Source organism: Phaenicophaeus curvirostris, chromosome 11, assembly GCF_032191515.1.
Source record: "Phaenicophaeus curvirostris isolate KB17595 chromosome 11, BPBGC_Pcur_1.0, whole genome shotgun sequence".
Classification (NCBI taxonomy): Eukaryota; Metazoa; Chordata; class Aves; order Cuculiformes; family Cuculidae; genus Phaenicophaeus; species Phaenicophaeus curvirostris.
In genome coordinates, this window is record NC_091402.1 from 4,631,668 (window position 1) to 4,650,188 (window position 18,521).

At 36.2% G+C, this 18,521-nt stretch overlaps 1 protein-coding gene across 1 annotated transcript in view; it reads right to left on the minus strand.

The window, feature by feature from the left end:
- The window catches only part of CFAP20DC (CFAP20 domain containing), a 77,448-nt gene that overhangs the window by 23,507 nt on the left and 35,420 nt on the right, over positions 1-18,521 (minus strand). Inside the window, exons 12-14 of the mRNA XM_069865674.1 lie at positions 14,840-15,171; positions 10,143-10,553; positions 3,913-4,116 (exon numbers count right to left, since the gene is read on the minus strand). Of these exons, the coding sequence (XP_069721775.1) occupies positions 3,913-4,116; positions 10,143-10,553; positions 14,840-15,171 (947 nt within the window). The remainder of the gene's footprint in view (positions 1-3,912; positions 4,117-10,142; positions 10,554-14,839; positions 15,172-18,521) is intronic.

Genomic DNA, 18,521 nt, shown 5'->3' on the forward strand with positions numbered 1-18,521 from the left:
ATGGAAAAGATAAACTCACTAAAAATGTGGTTTATACATAAAACATTGCTATGATACATAAGTTCACTATCTAACATGATTGTATCCTGCCCTGCCTTGCAAAACATCTTAAGTATTTCAAAACGGAAGACAGACAAAAAGCTACCTTCTGGTGGTGCTGTTGCCATAGATTCTACTAAGGAACAAAATTGTATAAAATGAAAAGAAATTTGGAATAAAAATACTCCTTGCTTATCTTTAAAGAACATAAGAGAAAGCAATAGATCCTACTGATTTAAATAATCAGAAAGATACAACCTGGAAACACATGTAAGCATTAAAGTTTATTCATGACAAGAATTTCAAACTGTCCCTAGTTTCTCAAAGTACAATATAAGGATTATTTCCATTTTTCTGCACTGCTAAAATCATTTGCCTATGCAACTGGAAGATGGCTACAGATATATACAACCTTTTCTGCAGTTGGTACATCTGATTTTGGAAGGAATTTACAAATTCTCTTGACTCAACTCAAATGACAGCAGTACTAAAGATCAGTGACAAAAACAAGTTTGCTTTTATTCTACGCATATATTTTTACGTAATATATATATAATAAATTAATATATATACAAGGAACGCTTAATGTTAAAACCTGGAAGCTAAAGAAATTATGACTTTATTCCAATTAGATCTTACACCAAAATCTTGCACAGCAGAAAGAACAACCTTCAAACATGTTCTAATCGCTCCAATTAGGCTGCATTTTGATGTCTCAGTTATCTGACTACCAATGCATGCTGTAACACATGTACTGCACACGTGAAAGCCATGTACTGGGAACACTGAGAACAGCTATATGACATTATCTGACAGATGTACAGATTTGAGAGCTAGAAGACTTAGATCAACTCATGACCATATGTATATAACAGGCTATTAAAATGCAGATCACCAATAAAAAACACTGAACAACACCAAGTCTAAAACCAAAGAAACCATCAGTGGGTCCCTCTGTATATAGAAGGTCTGAAACTAAAAATCCAAGACTAACACTATAGCTTGGGAACCAAGTGTGGGAGGGGAGAGACAGAGAGGTCCATAGAACATGTTCTAACCTGTTACAGTGAGACAAGGCTCAGCTCAATCACTTCACTCAGTATGAGCAGATGCGTGTTCAAATAGAGATATCTCCTCACCCTCGGTCAGAAAACGTCAGTGTGCCAGAGTGAATGGCGAGTTAACATCAAGACAACACACCAACCTGTGAAGCTTTGTCTGTGGACCAGTTTTTAGTACATAACTACCACTTCCCAAAGATCCAGTCAGTACTCAAAGGATCCTGGGTTTTGTCAGTAGAAGATGTGAAAGCAAAATCAGCAGAGATTCTCACCAGCCTTTCAGAAAATGACTTGCAGAATTGCCTTGAACGTTGGCAGCATTGCATGCAGCTGTGTGTCAGCTCAGAGGGGAATGGTTTTGGAGGTAATCCTAGTTGATTTTCTTAATTTCTTAAAAAGAGTTATAGCCACTGTCTCAGTTTTTTTTTTTGTGTCAGACCTCATACTTTACTCAGAGATCATTCCCTACTCACTGCTTTTGGTATTTGTCAGTTATCCAGTTCTAAAGTCATTCTAAGGTATGCTTTACAAATATTGTAAGCTCCTCATTTTAAGAGCATTGTAATTATTTGTTTTAGCATGTTACATTTTAGCAATTTCCTTATCAATTTTAACTTCATTGAGAAAGTTAGATTTCTTTTGAACTGGACATATTTCTATAAAATGTTCTGACTTTCATTAACTGTATCACCACCCTTGGAATCTCTCTTAACTGAAACCCACATCAGGTTTTTCGCTCTTTTCACAGTGATATCAGACTAACCGGCCTACATTAACATTTACAATTCAGCTACCCATTTGAATGCTGCCACAGTATTGCTACTCTCAGCATCTTCTGAAAAGGTGTAAGCATACAAAAATATACACCAGCGTACCAAAAATGCCTCCAATTACTCTTCTAAAAGATTCTGCATTAAAGAACGTGGGATGATTAAATAATCACCTTCCCTAATAAATACTGTTTATAACCTTCTTAGATACTAAAGATCCAGAAAATGAGTTATCACTTTCACATGACTACTCTGCTTTTATCCAGATACTGTAACAGAACCACATCAAGTTGTGTTAAACACACAAGCCCACACTCCAAAAACACGCACCACACCTATGGATAGCTGGTGCTATGGCAGCTATCTCAGAAAGGAAAACAGAATCAATAGATACAGAGGACTAAGTAACATTCTGCAGGAGAGAGAGTCTCTGTGTATGAAGCCAAAGACAGGGAAGACCCTGGAAGCTGAATTTCAGTGGTTTTTATTGCAGCAAAGGATTAAGTGGTTAATCATTACCTGAGAAAGATTAGGTTTGCTTTCTAAATTATCTCTTCCTGAAACCAAGGTTTCTATTAAATCTTAAAACCTCAATGTCCACCTTGCAAAACACAGAGGAGAAATCTGATAAGGCTGTAAATGCAAGATATCAACACTTTGAAACACTTCTCAAAGACAAATACGTCACCTTTTACACTTGATTTACAGAGAGAAAAATGGCTGCAAAGGCCTGTTATAAAAAACTGGTATATCAAATTATAATTCAAATGACCAGCCTCTTATATCTAAACACTTTTTTAGACTGACGCTATTCGTGTGAAGCTACAGAAGCTGATCAAGGCAGTAAGACCAAAGAACAGTCTTTGCCACCACATTGTGCTTCACTGAAGACTGGAGCAGTACATTGTACTTTAAATGTTCATTTTGGTTTAGTCATGTAATTTGTATTAATCAAACCTGAAATGTCTAAATATTCTTATAAATTTCCTTATAATTAAACTATTAAAAAATGAAACTGCTTTTATCTTTTGTATAATTCTGTTGCACTTGTCCCATCTTGCAGATTTACACCACGTTTGAGCCTATTTACTGAGGAAATGCATTGGGAATATTATGAAATGGAATGTGTAACATTGACATATCTCAAATACTTCAAACACTAATATTTCTCTAGTATCCTACAAAGTATTACTCTCTAAACCAAGTATTCAGTCTTCTAAGGTCGGATCTGTCTCTGAGAGCTGTGTTGTATGCTTGACCTAAGACGCATTCATTATTATTGTTTTACCTATAATAAAATAAGAACTATGTCGCTGATGAATAAATAACATATATGCTGTCTAGTTCTACAGCAGCTCTGGCAAGTGCCTTTATATGGTTGCTGAAATGCTATTCTGTGATTTCATACATTCAATGCTCCTCAGTGGACTGTAACAAATGCTCCTCGGCTGCTTAGAACAGTATTCCGTTGCATAGTCGAGCTGCATGTGATTCTGTACCACTTTGCACCAGGACAAATAATGATACGAGGTGTAAAATACAGAAGGATCACACTAAGTGCTCAGAGCTCCTGCAGCTTCTTGTCGCTGCTCTCCTGTTTCTTCCTGTAGCCTTTAAACAGCTAGCTTTTCAGTAATGAGACTTTATCACTGAAGAAGCAATTACCTTCCATTACTCTACTGTAATGCAGTTGCTGACTGGTCTATTTGGGTTTCATTCATTTTGGAACTATTTTTAAGTACTATATCACACACCTGCAGGCTGTCAGCCACTATTGTGACAAGCTGTACAGTCTATGTAATTATTCAGAATTCTAGGAAGGACTATATATAATAGAGTTGCTTTTTGTCCATGGTGCCACTGCAGAACCTGCTGGAAGTGCACGTGTTTTGGTTGCATGTTTTACTCAACAGGTTCTAAAAAGCATATGGTAATGATACCTTAAAATTTCAAAGCTACTAGAAGAAATTTTAATATTAAGACTTCCAAGTCTCAAAATTGATAAAAACTACATAGAGAAAATACTGTGGGTTTAGACTTACTGGTGGAAAACAAGAGTTCCAAGTTGCTGTGTCCTCGCTGTTTGTACTTATGCTAACATTGCAGTTGTCTAGCTGTGATGCGCTCAGCCCGTGTGAAAGCCCAGTATCCTGCAATTCTTCATTTTGCTGTCTCTTCATGCTAGCCAGGATCTGTAGTTCAGATGAACTCAGTCTATTTGACTGGCAATTTTTCCAGCCATAGTCCTGTGAAATAAAATGGAAAAGTCAACAATATAGACAGGATCATGGGCCAGAATATACGAATTAAACAGGTAACTCTGAGAATCTCTTGGAGAATCTTCAAGAACTATAATAGTGAATAAAAATGTTTACTAGAAAGGATTAGTTAGCAGATTTCTGTTCAGCTACGAAGATCAACCATTTTTAGACATAATTACAGGAAGGAAGAAGAACACAAACAGTGTTATGGACTGCAGTTTGGATCCAAGGTGTTTGGTGAAGTTGCTGTTCCACTGCAATTAAGAAAAGAAGAGCTGGTTTTCAGAAGTTCAAAAAATCCATCAACTATAATTGCTTAAGATTAAGGCAAACATCAAAATAAACCCAGTCACACAGTTATCATAGTATCATAAACATCATCAACACAACATCTAGTAATTCATCAAGCACAGTATAAAATTCCTCTGGAAAGCTACATGTCAGCACTAAATTTTAAAAGTTATTTTGTTAACTTGCTGGCATAGACATTTTAAACCAAACATCAAGCTCATTGGTTGAATTGCTAACGTAACTCTAATTGTTTTGTCAAAGTTGATTCACATGCTAAAAGATAAAAGCATATATGAATTACTTGGCAGTTTGTACTTACGCCTCAGGCAAAACCTCATGGTAAGATGTTAAGTTCACTCAGCCTGTTGTGGCATCATCATCGTCTAAGGAACTCCTTAAAGAAAACCTTTCCCTTTTTTAAAGGGAAAGATAGATTGCTGTTCCAAAGAGGAACAGGTCTAAGACTTAAGGCCTCTAGTTTTGGTTCTGAATGGAATTACAAAGCATTATCTACGTTTCCTGTGTGGATTACGGTCATGAACTGGTCATACCTGTGACACAGTAAAGCTTGAACTGCAGCTTTACCTTTCTAAGAGAAATGGTACAGCAAGGTTCATTACCTTCAGGCTACGACATCATACAAACATGATATTTGCTTTTAAACACTCATGAATAGACGGAAGCGATTAATAAAATATTATATAGGTCCAATAATTCAGCTCTGAGGTATGACATATACAGCCCACAAAGGATGTTAAAATAAGGAAATAAATGTCCGAAGTATAAGGAAATTGTGTAAAAAGACACATATATATCCTAGATTTTCATGTATATTGGTTAGTATTTAACCTGCAAACTGCCTGCGTTCACTACAAAGATTACATGACAACACTGCTGAAAAAGGAGGTTGTTTTCAGTGACAGTACTTTTTTCACATTTAGGGAATTCTATATACCTTATTAAACCTGGGAATTGGAAAAGCATTATTGTCTGTCTGACCCCCTTTCCTGACAGCTTTTTTTGTCCCCAGGATCACAGCAAAGCAGATAATGAAGGACACATTACTTATTTCTTCTCCAGAAGTTTATATGGGACCATGTTCATATATTCATTCACAGTGCTGAACTCCTGGTGTAGACTGTGCAATACAATGCACACTGGAAGGGAATTTTGCATCAAAGGCAGAAGGAGAAATTCCTCCTTTTAAATAACACGTGTAATGGCATCATTCAATGAATGGTGCCTTGATTTCAGCTTGAGCTCTAGAATATTTCACTGCATATTTGGAAGAATAGTTCTAGAACAAAACCACGTAGCATATTTTTATTAATTTATGGGTGCCATAATAAAACCAACAGTTATTACCTCAGTAGTATGCAAAATAATACATCCTACTTTAATTCTAGTTAAGAAATTAAGTGCCATTCTGTAAAGATCGCTGCTGAACAGTGTGTTTGTGGCAGTTGCAACTCTCTCAAATTTTTGGTGTTTCATGCTGACTACTATGATACTAGATTTCACTTAAAGCCATCTATTTCAAACAATCAGTCAAAAAGAAAATTAGCACTGAAATAACAAAGTAAACCACCTTTCATGGGATATGTGCCTCCAAGCTGACAATCAGCAGGTAAATAAATCACATAAAACAGGATTTATGACTGAAGGGTGCTCACACAGGAATGGTTGCACCTGCAGCTATGCAAATCTTTGAAAAAGACAACTGCAAAGCCTATTGCAAACATTTTTATTGTTTTACTATGTATCTCAAATTCTTAGGTTAAATGTCTTTGCAAAGTTTTTTTCCAATGGAATCCCCTCAAGCACACATTGGCACAGATAAAATGTAGCCTGCCATTTTGTACAACGTGTAAGAAGATGACAGGAGCTATTAGCATAGCTGCTCCTTTTTACCTCCGGCTTTTGAGGTCCAAGCTTTGTCCCCTAATAGTGTGATTCTTACTGCCATTGCTAATCCTAAAATAATACATGATTTTGATCTAGACCCATCCTGAATGTATGTTATTAGCTCATTTACTATTAGTTATTTGTTCCCTTCATACAAAGGTTGCTATGTTATGTCTGGAAAGCCTGCTTTGCTCTGATGTATTAGTATTATATCAGATCTACAGCTGCTATAACTTTTACTGATCTTACTGAGGATGCTGATTTCCAGTTAATTTTCCTATGCAGAAGCCTTCTGCACTTATGTGATTATAAGAGAAGCTCCAAGTTATCTGTCTTACCTCACATAATAAATGACTGGCATGCAGTCAATAATACGAAAGCGTGAACTAGTGCTGTGCAGAATAAAAGCACCAAGCACAGGAAGAATGTTTTTCTCATTCTCTTTTTAATAAAGGCAGAATATATCCCAACCCTGCTTGTCTTTTCCTTTACATCTATGAAGAAAAGACACACAAATTTATTCAATATTTACAAAACAATTCCAAAAACTTGTTGTTTCTTTTCCCCCAGCTTACTTCATGTTATCCTTCTGTTTTCTTCTCTTGTACTAGTCTCACTCTAAAAATGCCACACTCGGAAGAGAGAACAGACGTCACAACAATTTTCCATGTTAAACACCCTGTACAACACACTCCTTGTAATACAGAAGAAATAGTGGGGTCTATTTATTGCATAGCTTCAGATGACTACTCCAAAAAAGCCTTTTCACAAATTTCATGTTGTCTTAGCTGATTTTCAAAGAGAGAATTTTAAAATCGAATGTGAGATTAAGTTCACTTTGTAATTCAGGAGAAACTTTTGATGTAAGAAGTATTTCCGCAATACTCATAAATCTGTCTAAAATTAATATTTCATTAAGTAATTAAAAGCTTATCTTGCCTTTCTGCATATCCTCCCCTTGCAATAAAGCGCTTTTATTAAGTGCTTAAAACTTTGGCTAGATTGACAAAACCTGCTGTGTAAAGGATTTTTTTCATATGTGATATTTGTATTCTTCTAGGTTCAAATGATTTATTCAGAATTGTTTGAATGTAGTTATACATATGGAAAATTTTAATTACCAGCTATCTACATGCTTGCAATATTACCCAGAGGGCTGTACTTCTTTAATTAAAAATATTTGATCTTAATAATAGAGAACTCTATTAAAACATGACAAAAATATTGCAAGAAACCAGGTCCTTAAAGTGTATTAAGCAGTTTGCAAATCGATTGCAGGAAGAGTTGGTTAAGCACTTTTTTTTCTTTACTAGTCCTTGGAGTCCTCCGTAAATTTTCACTCTGTTACTCTTTCATACAAAACTATCCTTTCACACACAATTCTTAAGACAGTTTCAAAACGGAAATATAATAATTACATGCTAACAGCCAGCAAACAAACTCCTGTGTTGTCTCACTGTCCTTACCAATATTATACATCAGCACTTCCTGACACTTGTAGGGACCCCGAATACCTGCAAAACCACTCCTGCAGATATAAAAAACCCTTTATATATGTATGTGGTCAGAAGGCAGCGAAAATCAAAGAGCTTATTATATTAATTTTAAAATTATTCGAAATATTTTTCATAAAAAATTGTAAATGCATATATATTTGACTTTTTTCTGTAAGTGCAAGGTGAACATACGAGCTCAAATCAAGTATAGTCTGACAAAATCTGCCAGATACTTGCAATGTATATTTTGTAACTCCCAAGTTTCTCTACAGTAGTAAAAGGATTTATTGCTTGTAAGTATTTTTGCAACGACAATGACCTTTACCTGCTGGAGGTGACCCTGTCTGAGCAGAGGCGTTGGACTGGATGATCTCCAGAGGTCCCTTCCAAGCCCGACATTTCTGTGATTCTGTGATTTTCAGCTACAAGTGCAGCATAGTAATAACACCTTGCTGTCTAATTTAGTCATTAACTATTTAACGAGCAGATGAAAAATAATACCTCTTTTCTTTCATCCTTTAAAACAAAATAGCACAAAAAATGTAAACCATATCTAACACTTAAAAAAGTTAATTGCAGTCCACCTAGGCAGTCTATATCTACTTAGGTTCTGCAGGACAAAGTTGATCACTGCATTAAATACTGATAACAACTTACAGGAAAGAAATCAACATATTATTCCATTTGTTATAGACAAATAGATTACAGTTATGATTAGTAATAAATATTGTTGAATTTTATGTGGAAGAGCTTCCAAAACCGAAAGAACCAGTAAACAAGGGTGGAATACTAATAATCACAAAAATGTGAATAGTTACTGGAAAGTAGAAAAAACGTATTCCTATAGATAAATCTAGGAGGGAACGGGAATGTAAAACGTAAACAAAGTTCTTTATACCCCTACAGACAGATACACGGGTATTACACACCTACAAAACAGAGATTCAGATTATCAGTATCAACCAGGGTTTCTGTATCAGTAAAAATTACAGAAACAATTCCTTCTTCCCAAACACAAAAGAATATATGCACTGCATTCTTGCACACTTTCTACATCACTGGTAGCAATTCTGATGTCTATTCCAGGTAACAAATACACAGAACACATGCTGCTAGCACAGCATTGTAGGATTTTCTCTGCTTTTAGGTTTTTTTTTTCTTTTTATCATCTTTGAGACTAATATGTTTCAACACTGCTTCTGATTTTCACCTGCATTATTGTATTTCATTCCCCTTACTTCTCCCCTCATCTGCTTCCTCCCAAAGGAAACCAGCCTCCACACCAGTCTCCATGGAAAAGGATGGTCTGCTTTTATCAGAAAAAAGTGCAAGGCCTTTATCCAAGCTAGTAAGCTCCTTGCAGAATACAGGATGAGATTTCTAGAACCCTCAATGAGAGAGATAGGACTGTGATATGCATGAAACCCAGTCCCTGCACCAGTACTGAGAGAGACTCATATCACCAAAAAGGAAGAAGTTTGGCCTGTTTTACTCTCAGTGACGCTCAGGAATACATCTAATCTACTTGTAACATATTTAGAGAATAGGTCATACATTAAAAGATACAGATCTGCAGTAATTCTAAGCCCTTGAAGAACTCTATCCAAACCCGTGGAGCAGTAGTATACTTTCGTATTTGTGATTTACAGAATAAACTTGATTTTTAAGTCCCAGTTCCTGATTCAAAGCACACCACTACAAGCTCAAAAGATAAGAATTAGTTATTAAGAAATACGTAAGAAAATAACTAGATTCAGACAAACTTGTTACTTGAATTACTGCATGTTGCCCACAGAAACATCTGAGAAAAAAAAACTAGGAATAAAAACGACCCTTTGGTGACTACAACAATTCCTTTACAAGCCTGGCAATGCAGTCTATGACACAGCTTTACTGCTTGCCCTCAATCACAGAATTTATTATTTTTCAGGGCTGCCACAGAGAGACTATGACTTAGATCAACGCACTTTCCATAGCAACTCATTAATATATCAGTTCAAAGTCTGTCAATTTTTATTTGTAATCTTTCAACCCCAAACTCCCTTCTAACTCACATAGTTCCAAACTGTGAGTTGCTCAATGACACCCATTTTTATCTACAAACTTCTGTGATTTCTGGTTTATTTGAAGTACTGTCCCACGTGCCACAAAACACTACAAAACTGAATTTCAACAGGCTGAGCCCAGTGAGTACTGTTGTGATGAAACCAGAATATATCTGGGTGAAAGACAGTATTTCTCATTTCATGTAAATGGGTGTATCTAATACAGCTTCTCTACACAATCTAGTAATTTAATTGCAAAGTAAAAATCACTTACAGAAGTCTGTGTTGTCAGGCATGGATCTTCTCTTGAGTTCTTCAGAGACATTTTCCTGATGGATTTTTTCAATTGACTAGAAACTCCTTCAGAGATTTCATTTTGTTCAGTTCCATTTGGAATTACTTTAAAGAATTCAGATTTACTTCCAGTTGGAGAAAGTGAAAGGGGAGGCTTTAAGCTTTTCTGAGAGCTCGCAGAATCTGCTTTTCTCACAGTGGGATTCTGTGGTTTCAATAAGATGGTTTCTTTGGGGTTATGTTCGCTGTGTCCCTTATTCTTCCAGCATTCATTTCTCCATGACATCCTCTTTAATGGGATGTCTTTAAAAACTGCTGAATCAGATGTTTCTTGCCTGCTGTGGTTGGTCTCAAAGTCCTCAGTACCCTGGCTGAATTCATTGTTGTCATCCTATATTTAGGAAACAAAGCAAGAGCAATTCCCTCTCATCATCACACAATAGAGTTTTATATAACCTTCAGATTTCAAAATGGCTATTTAATTTCTACTGCCTAATTCTAAATTTGCAAGGATTCTGAAAACCAGCTGCTTCTCCTGGCAAGTACATCAAGTATACCATAAACACATTCTCGCATCTCAAGTAGGGAAAAGCAGAAAGGAGAGGGAGACAAGATTACACTTCGCAAAATGTCAGCCCAAATACAGAATGCTGGCCATCTCCCCAAACCTCTGTGTTACACAGTAATCATAATTTCAGTAACATTTATTACAAACGTACAACCAAAAGTACGCCAGAAGTCCACACCAATGATGTTTTTCCACTGAATTCTTAACATTCCACATTTTCACATCTTCAGATTAAACACAGAAGAAATAACTCCTGCTGAGATCACTTTGCTCACCTCTGGTAATGTCAATGAATATCACATGCAGTTCCATTTGAACGTTATTTAGGAATTCTGGAGGTTAGTTAACTTTATTGGAGTATGCAGTACTTTATTGGATTTGCACTGGAGTACACAGAATGAAACGCACGTTCAAGAAAGTAATCCCTCAATTTTATTAATGATACAAGTTTTGGAAGTTTACAGTTTTATTCTCTCACTTAGTAATTTCCTTGAATCACAAATCAGCATTTCCCTCTTTTTTGTGTGTTTTTATTAATCTTAAAATCTGTGCTGAACCCCATACTAAGTGAGGTTAACTTAATATGGATGATTATGAAAGAAAATACTGTATTTTTCCCCATAGATTAGAGATAAATGGATAACTTTGATTTACCTGAAGCTTAAATCCCTCCCACTTTTCCATGTCTATTCAGCCATACATATTTGGGTTCTACAGCCTGAAATGCTGCCAGAAACATCAATACAGTTTGCTTGATCAACTTGAGTGCAGCATATGTAAACTAAAGATGAGAATTATTTTCCTGAGAAATGAGCATTGGTACTGTTGTATGGTTTTCCTTGAAACAACATGCAGATGAGCAGTTCTGGATACATAAAACTGTGTATTCTTGCTGGGCTGTAATTTTAAGAAGATCATTCCAATCACTCTAGAGGGCCACCTACCAGGAGCAGATGGGATATAGTCCCTTTGTGTGCTGAGCTTTATTGCTGAGCTAGCAGAGTGAAATTGTCTATCAGGCTTTGGAGGGTTCCATTTCCTTATTTAATCTTATTCCTTTCACTTTGAATTGTGTAAGGACGGGAAAATATTCTTTTTCTTCATTGAAGGCTTCATCGATGAACTTGTCTGTTCCACTTAAAAGTGCATTTTTGACAGCAGCGGATGATGCGGTCACCCCTGCCACAGTCACACAACTCTTGTCATCAGGAGTTCTTGGTTTCACTCTGGGTTTCACAAAATCTGTTCATGCTGCCATGACAACTTTAATTACGCAAAGTCTGAGGCAGAAATTTGAGCTGAAAGCATGGACATTCGTATAACTGCAAAATAAGTCACTTGATGGTCAACAGTCCCAAGAGAAGAAGAAAATTTTATCCTTCACTGGTTATTTGACTCTGATAATTGAATAACAGTATTGAACTATTTCAGTGATGAATTAGTAACCATAAATATCTACTGTTTTCAGTTTTCAGGTTGAACCATTTCCTTCCCAAAAGACAAAAGTTACATAAAGCATGTGATTCTAGCACAACTATTGTGCACATCTTTTGGCTATCAGTATAAGCAATATAAAGACAGCCAATGTTCACTAACTTGAAATTTATTCTGATGCATAATCTGTCCATTATATTTTACAATTCGTAAATATTTTTTGTAGATAATACTAATTTTCTAATAAAAGTGTAACATGCTCCTTTGTGGCATCCTGTAGACTAGGATGAAGCTGGTGTTTAGCCTCTTCAATTTTAATTCTTTTATTTATGATACAGTAGCATAAAAATCCCAATGAAAGTTTTTAGAAGTTTTGGACTTTCTACCAGTCTGGAATATTTAAACTACAAAGACATGCAAAATATATTTTTTTTTCCCTTTTAATTACCACAAAGTTTTACTTATATCTCCCAGGAGAAAGGCAATGCCCACGTGCAATTATTTAAATGGCAGGTTGAGATATAGTTCAAGAATGTGCACACATCCACGTGTTACACACAAATGTAATGTATTTGATTTTCAAAGAAACCTGCAGCACAATGATAATGAGAAACAAAAATAGTGTGAAAAGCTGTAACAATAAAGCTTATTTCAGCATGCTAAGATTAAGGTACTTTTTAAAAAGCACTGCAAGATTCAGAATAACTTAGTCAAACAAATATTTTGTCATATAAGTGAAGTAAACTGGGAAACACGTTATGGTTGGGCTAAAGAACTTTGAAAATATTGCAAAGTCATCTTAAACTGTGCTGAGCACATCAAGTCAAATGTTCAGCTCTCACAGCTGATATCAGGGCCCTCTTTTCTGTATTTTCAGTGCTTGAAATAAAACTGTTTTCTAGTTTACTTTCGTAATGTAAAGTAAAACAATCTGAATATTAAACGTGTACACAGACTATCAGTATAAAGCTGACTGCAAGAAGCAACAATGTATCTGCACAAGGCAGAGGATGAACATGGGCAAAATATGACTGCTAAGTAATTTGTTGGTTCAGTGATTTCTTTCAGATGAAAGAAAGGCTTAACTATGAATTACTAATGTAGTAGTAAGGCTGAGAAAAAAACCCTCTTCATAATTTCTTAGCATGCCATAGATTTGTTTCATGTAATTATCCTCTAGGTTTGTGAGTCTAGCACATCTCCAGGTGCAGTGCCGCTACTATATAATGCAGCTTACCTTCAACGATAATGAATGAAACAAAGGCCATTCCCTGGCACACCTCTGGCACAGAGTCAGAGAAGCTTTTAGTTTATATAGTACCTTAAATCTTTTTCAAGAAGAAATGGATCTTCTATCAGTCTCTCTTGCACCACCCTTCAAGAATGGCCACTAATATTGCACAGCAGCACTCTTCTGGGGCTGTAAAAACAGTATTTCGCTACTGATTTCTTTTTGTGCGCTTGGCACTGGTCTCTGGGGTAGGAGGATGGCAAGGGAGATTACCTATATTCTTCAGTAAAGCCTTACGTGCCAGCTAGGTGCAATGACTAAATTAGCTTTCTGGATTAATTTATATAAATTTGTTTGTTTTATCAGCTTATCAGTGAAGTACACCATATGCCCTGTGTTTTGAAAGACACTATGTTCTCATTCACTTATCACAGCACGGCCTCTATTGTTTGGTACCTTTTCAGAGATTTTCATTTGCCATTTTTACATTGCTTTGAAGATGCGAAAGACTTTGATCCCACCCCAAAATGCAGTCAAATTGGAAACTACTGAAACTGAGTAAAAGACAGTGTTGGAAAGCTTCCATGATTCTTAAGTTATGGAGATATTTTCTTAACCTAGCTTCTACAGTAACCTCTCTGGCTTTTCATAAGCAGAGTGGACAACTAAATGCTTTGAAATCCAACATTTCTATATCTTCAGAATACTATCCCTTATAGTCTATATCCCTTATATATCCCAGGCTATATCCCAGGCTATTGGCCTGACTACAAGAGATTTCGTTCTGAAATTCTGGAGCTTTGTTTGAAATAACTAAGTCATATGGGTTTAAGTTAAAACATAACACATTACCCCGGGTAATGGGACACACCACCCCCCCCCCGCCAACCAGAGGAAAAGCTCTGTCTTATAATTAGTATCAGCAATTTCTTTCTCAGAAATACAGAGTACAAAACAGCATTTCTGTTCCATTTAGTTCATCTTGCTATTATGTAACTCAGTTGCATTTTATTTCTCAGCTGTGAGCAACAGATCAGAATGCTAAGAAACATATTTTATAACTAAGAGTTAAATACACTATAATGCTCATAAAGGTAGAAACTTTTAGCAGGTACTCTAGTGACAATGCTGCAATTCAGTGTGCTGACAACTGGGTGATTTTCTATATCATACCAGCTGATATATTAGTTAAAAAATATTTTCTTTCATTAATTTTATTGCTGAAGTTTTCCACAATGTTAAAGAATTAAAGTTGGTGAAGCTGACATAGCTGAGACAGGGTATAAAGCAGAAATGCCAATCATCAAGGGGCAAAGACAAATCTAGTTGCAGGTACATAGGGAGATCATGATTTCTCTTTTTCTAGCTTGAAGACAGAATCTTACCCTAGGATTTTTAAGATGAAAACTACTTTATCAAAAACTACTTGTACAAAGTGGCCTACCTCTTCACTGCTGTCAGTTCCTCGAAAGGCATCTTCAGTTTGGGTTTCCCCATGTACTCTGTTACTGTCTTGCTTCAAATCCAAAGGGAAAATGCAAGATTCTGGTGACATATTTGGAGACTTCCCATGAGGAGCTGACCGAGGTCTTGAAGAAAATATGAAAATCTCTTTATCATTCTCTTGGTGATTACCGGTTTCACTGCTGTGATGTTCAACAGAGGCATTCTGTGGTGAGGTTAAATTACAGCAGGCTGAATCTCCAGCAGCCACCAACTGCTCACCCCTATCCAGCAGAATATTCTCAGTGAAACTTTCTGGAAACTCCCATTCATCTGAAATGTACAATATTTATTTTAATGTCAAATGTGTCAATTGTATTTTACCCCCATCACACACACTTTCCCTGGAAGGTGTACAGCAAAAAAGTTTCTCTAACACAGAAACATTCTACTTATCAGATTTGCACAGTTGAAAGAGTGACAAAGATGTGACAAAAAAAAGATCAGGCTGCTTTCTAAGTGAGGCAAGGTTAATCAAAACATTTCCAGGTCACAGCTCAAAAATCCACAGGCTAGGATATATGACATGCAAGCCCACAACTTGCAAATCTGAAACTACCTAGCTGTTAACACTTCAAACTGTTCAACTGAATTTCATTTTAGGAAAACAATTTTATTAAATTTGGCTATTAATATTTTTCCATAGACATTTTTTTTTGTGGCTGACATTTAAAAAACCCCACACATAGCTGGTGGGAGGTTCATAATATTACAAGCTGCTGCTTCTTTATTGCTAAAATTCTGCACTTTCTTTTATGTCCAGAACTTACGGTTTAAATCTCAATTTCAAACTACAGCTCTGATGAAAAATAGCATGACGTGAAAAATGTATAAGGAGACCTGTTTCAGCAGGTTCCCCTGAATATAAGCAGTACTAATCTGCCAATTTTAAAACAAACTATAAACTACAGAAATGGATTTAAAGATTGAGTGCACCAGATAAACATGAAAAGGCCATTTTTATAACTCATATTTTACCATTTGGAATGATAATATGGGAAAATAAGCCAATTTGATTGATTAAAACCAATCTCAAAGAGCATCTGAGAAAAGTAGAATTGCTCATGTATACAATACTCCTGTATCTTCATTAAAGATAGTGTGGTGTGGATTATTCACTAGATCTTGAAACCTTCTGGCTCTACAAAACAAAGTTACCACCAACTGCATTTAAAAAGCCCAATAAAAAAAATACTAAAAACAACCATAAAGTCATACTGCAACAATAAAATGTCTGCCATCACCTCACTTTCTGCATTTTTCAAACCAAAAAGCATCTTCAAAACTTAGCCCACTAAGAAAATGTTTAGATTTTTTTGCCATTTCTCTTATCTCAGCTCTTTGTGATCTCACCAGTCTGGCACCCGCCCTTCTACAGTTTAATCTGGACTCATTTTATTAGGTTTCAATAGCAGCGGCTTGACTAAGACCAAGATGTATAACACATACTTCTTCAGTACTCAGGAGGCCTTTTCCCTCACTATGAAATTAGATTTGACATGTATCACGCTGTCTTTGCAGTTTTCCAATACACAGTAATAGCTCAGATCACTGTAATGAGCCTCTGTGGTATAGTTATATATTTAGTGTACATCCTACTTTGAGAATCTACTAATTTTTAAGCACAAAGGACTGTGAGTGAGTAGACAAGGTTAGCTTCATTTTTCTTATGGCCTACTGACTTTGTAACAACCAATGTCCCTAGCCATTGTCTCACCTGTTCTGTTCTCACTCCAGAATGACTTCTAATGCAGTTGTTGCTGTTTAATTTACAGATATCATTACAGATAACATTTTATAATGAATTCTGAAGCAAGAAGAGGTGTTAAACCACTTGGGTTTTGTTATTTTAAGTAAATTTTGAATTAAATATCAAAACAGAATAAAGAAAGAAGACATCTTACACCAGCTACAGAGTTCAGGAGCTTCTGTAACCTGTAGTCAGTGCAGCATTTTGTTACTAGTCCACAAGTGAAAGACATGGGGTGTTTTGGAACAAACCAAATCCCGTTATCTCTCCACCACAACCTATACTGGAATTTCTTTTTAACTCAGCATTTCCACGTCAATTGTAACAAACAACTTGGAGCATCTTCTCAGCAAAATATGCAAATTACTATGTAATCACAACACTGCAGCAAACACAATAAATGCAAGAACAATCACCTAAAGATCTAATTAATTCTCCAACACAGTCAGACTTATGCTAAAGCTTCTAATTGCAGCCTAACATTTTAATGAAGGTTTCAGCATTGTAAAAATAAGATTGGCAAACCATAAACAATGCTCAATCTTTTTATTTATTCCCTTCCTTAAAACCAATTTTCCTTGACACAGGTATGCACACCTGCTGCAGAAGACATGCTGAGTTGCGATCTACAATATATCTAACTTATATTATTAGAAACAGCAGTGACTAAGCTCTAAGGCAATAAAAATAGTCACTTATGAGAGCTCCCCTCCCCTTGTGAAATTTAAACTAATATTTACTCAAGCTAAGTGCAGTCCCTGTCCCAAGATCGTCACAGGACCTAGGCCCACAGGGCTCAAGAATAGTAAATGCCTGCTGATAAGAGCAGTCCGTGACAGATTCTTATTGATACACCTTGTTTTGACCACAGTATAAATGGGGAGCCAGAAACCACATAAGCCAGCACTTGCTTGGGGAACGTGGTGTTGTGCCTATGACTTGTCCTAGGGGTTGTACATCAAAACTTTGTCAGAAGTGCCGAGATTGCACTCTTGGCTGATCCATCACCACTGAACCAAGCTTGTGGTTGTTCACTATGGAGCAAGATGAGTTTTTGGGAGTTTCCCAACTACAACATCAGTCCTGATGTTTATGGGCTTACAATCCTGACAGTGCACATGAATAGTGGCTACAACAAAAGTTACCACAGACACCACTTCTTTGCTTTTATTAAAAAGGTATTTGTTTTTAAATTATGAAAGAAAATGTGAAATCGTTTGGTAAGGAATAGGTAGAAGTATTTTTGTACTCTCATCTGGTAATGTCAGTGTACACTTCACTTGCTTTTGTAAATGATTTGTACATGATTTTATGCAGATGTATAAGTTCCATGGTGTAATTGTATTTAAAAATAAAATGAGCTTCTCAACTTTTCCTCTGTGAACTTCTCCTCAAAGAATGCCTGTCATTCCCTGGTCAACTTTGTCCCACTTTGGAAGAAGTTCAGAACAGAGCATAGAACAGGACTTTGAAGAGGACTTGAGGAAGAGGTTGCTTACAGAATAAGGAAACCATTAAGTCACCTACCTATGATTAGACATCATCTTATACTGAAAAAAAACTTAAACCGGCAAACTGAGCTAGCAGCACTGGCAAGCAAAATATGGGAAAAAAAAAAAAGTTGGGAGAATTGTAACTTACAAACTCACATGGTACCTTTTTCTCCCTGTACACACATGTATATTGATTATATTGAAACAGTTCTTCTCAAAAACACAAACCGTAAAATAGCAGTGTTTATACATAGCTTTCTTCCTCAGTTCTCTGCTTGTGAGTTTACAGCAGAGCTTTTAGACACTCCAATCTACCGCCCTAGGTCTCTGTCGTTCTGTATGACTTATATCGACATAAGTGCTGACTCATTTTTCTGAAA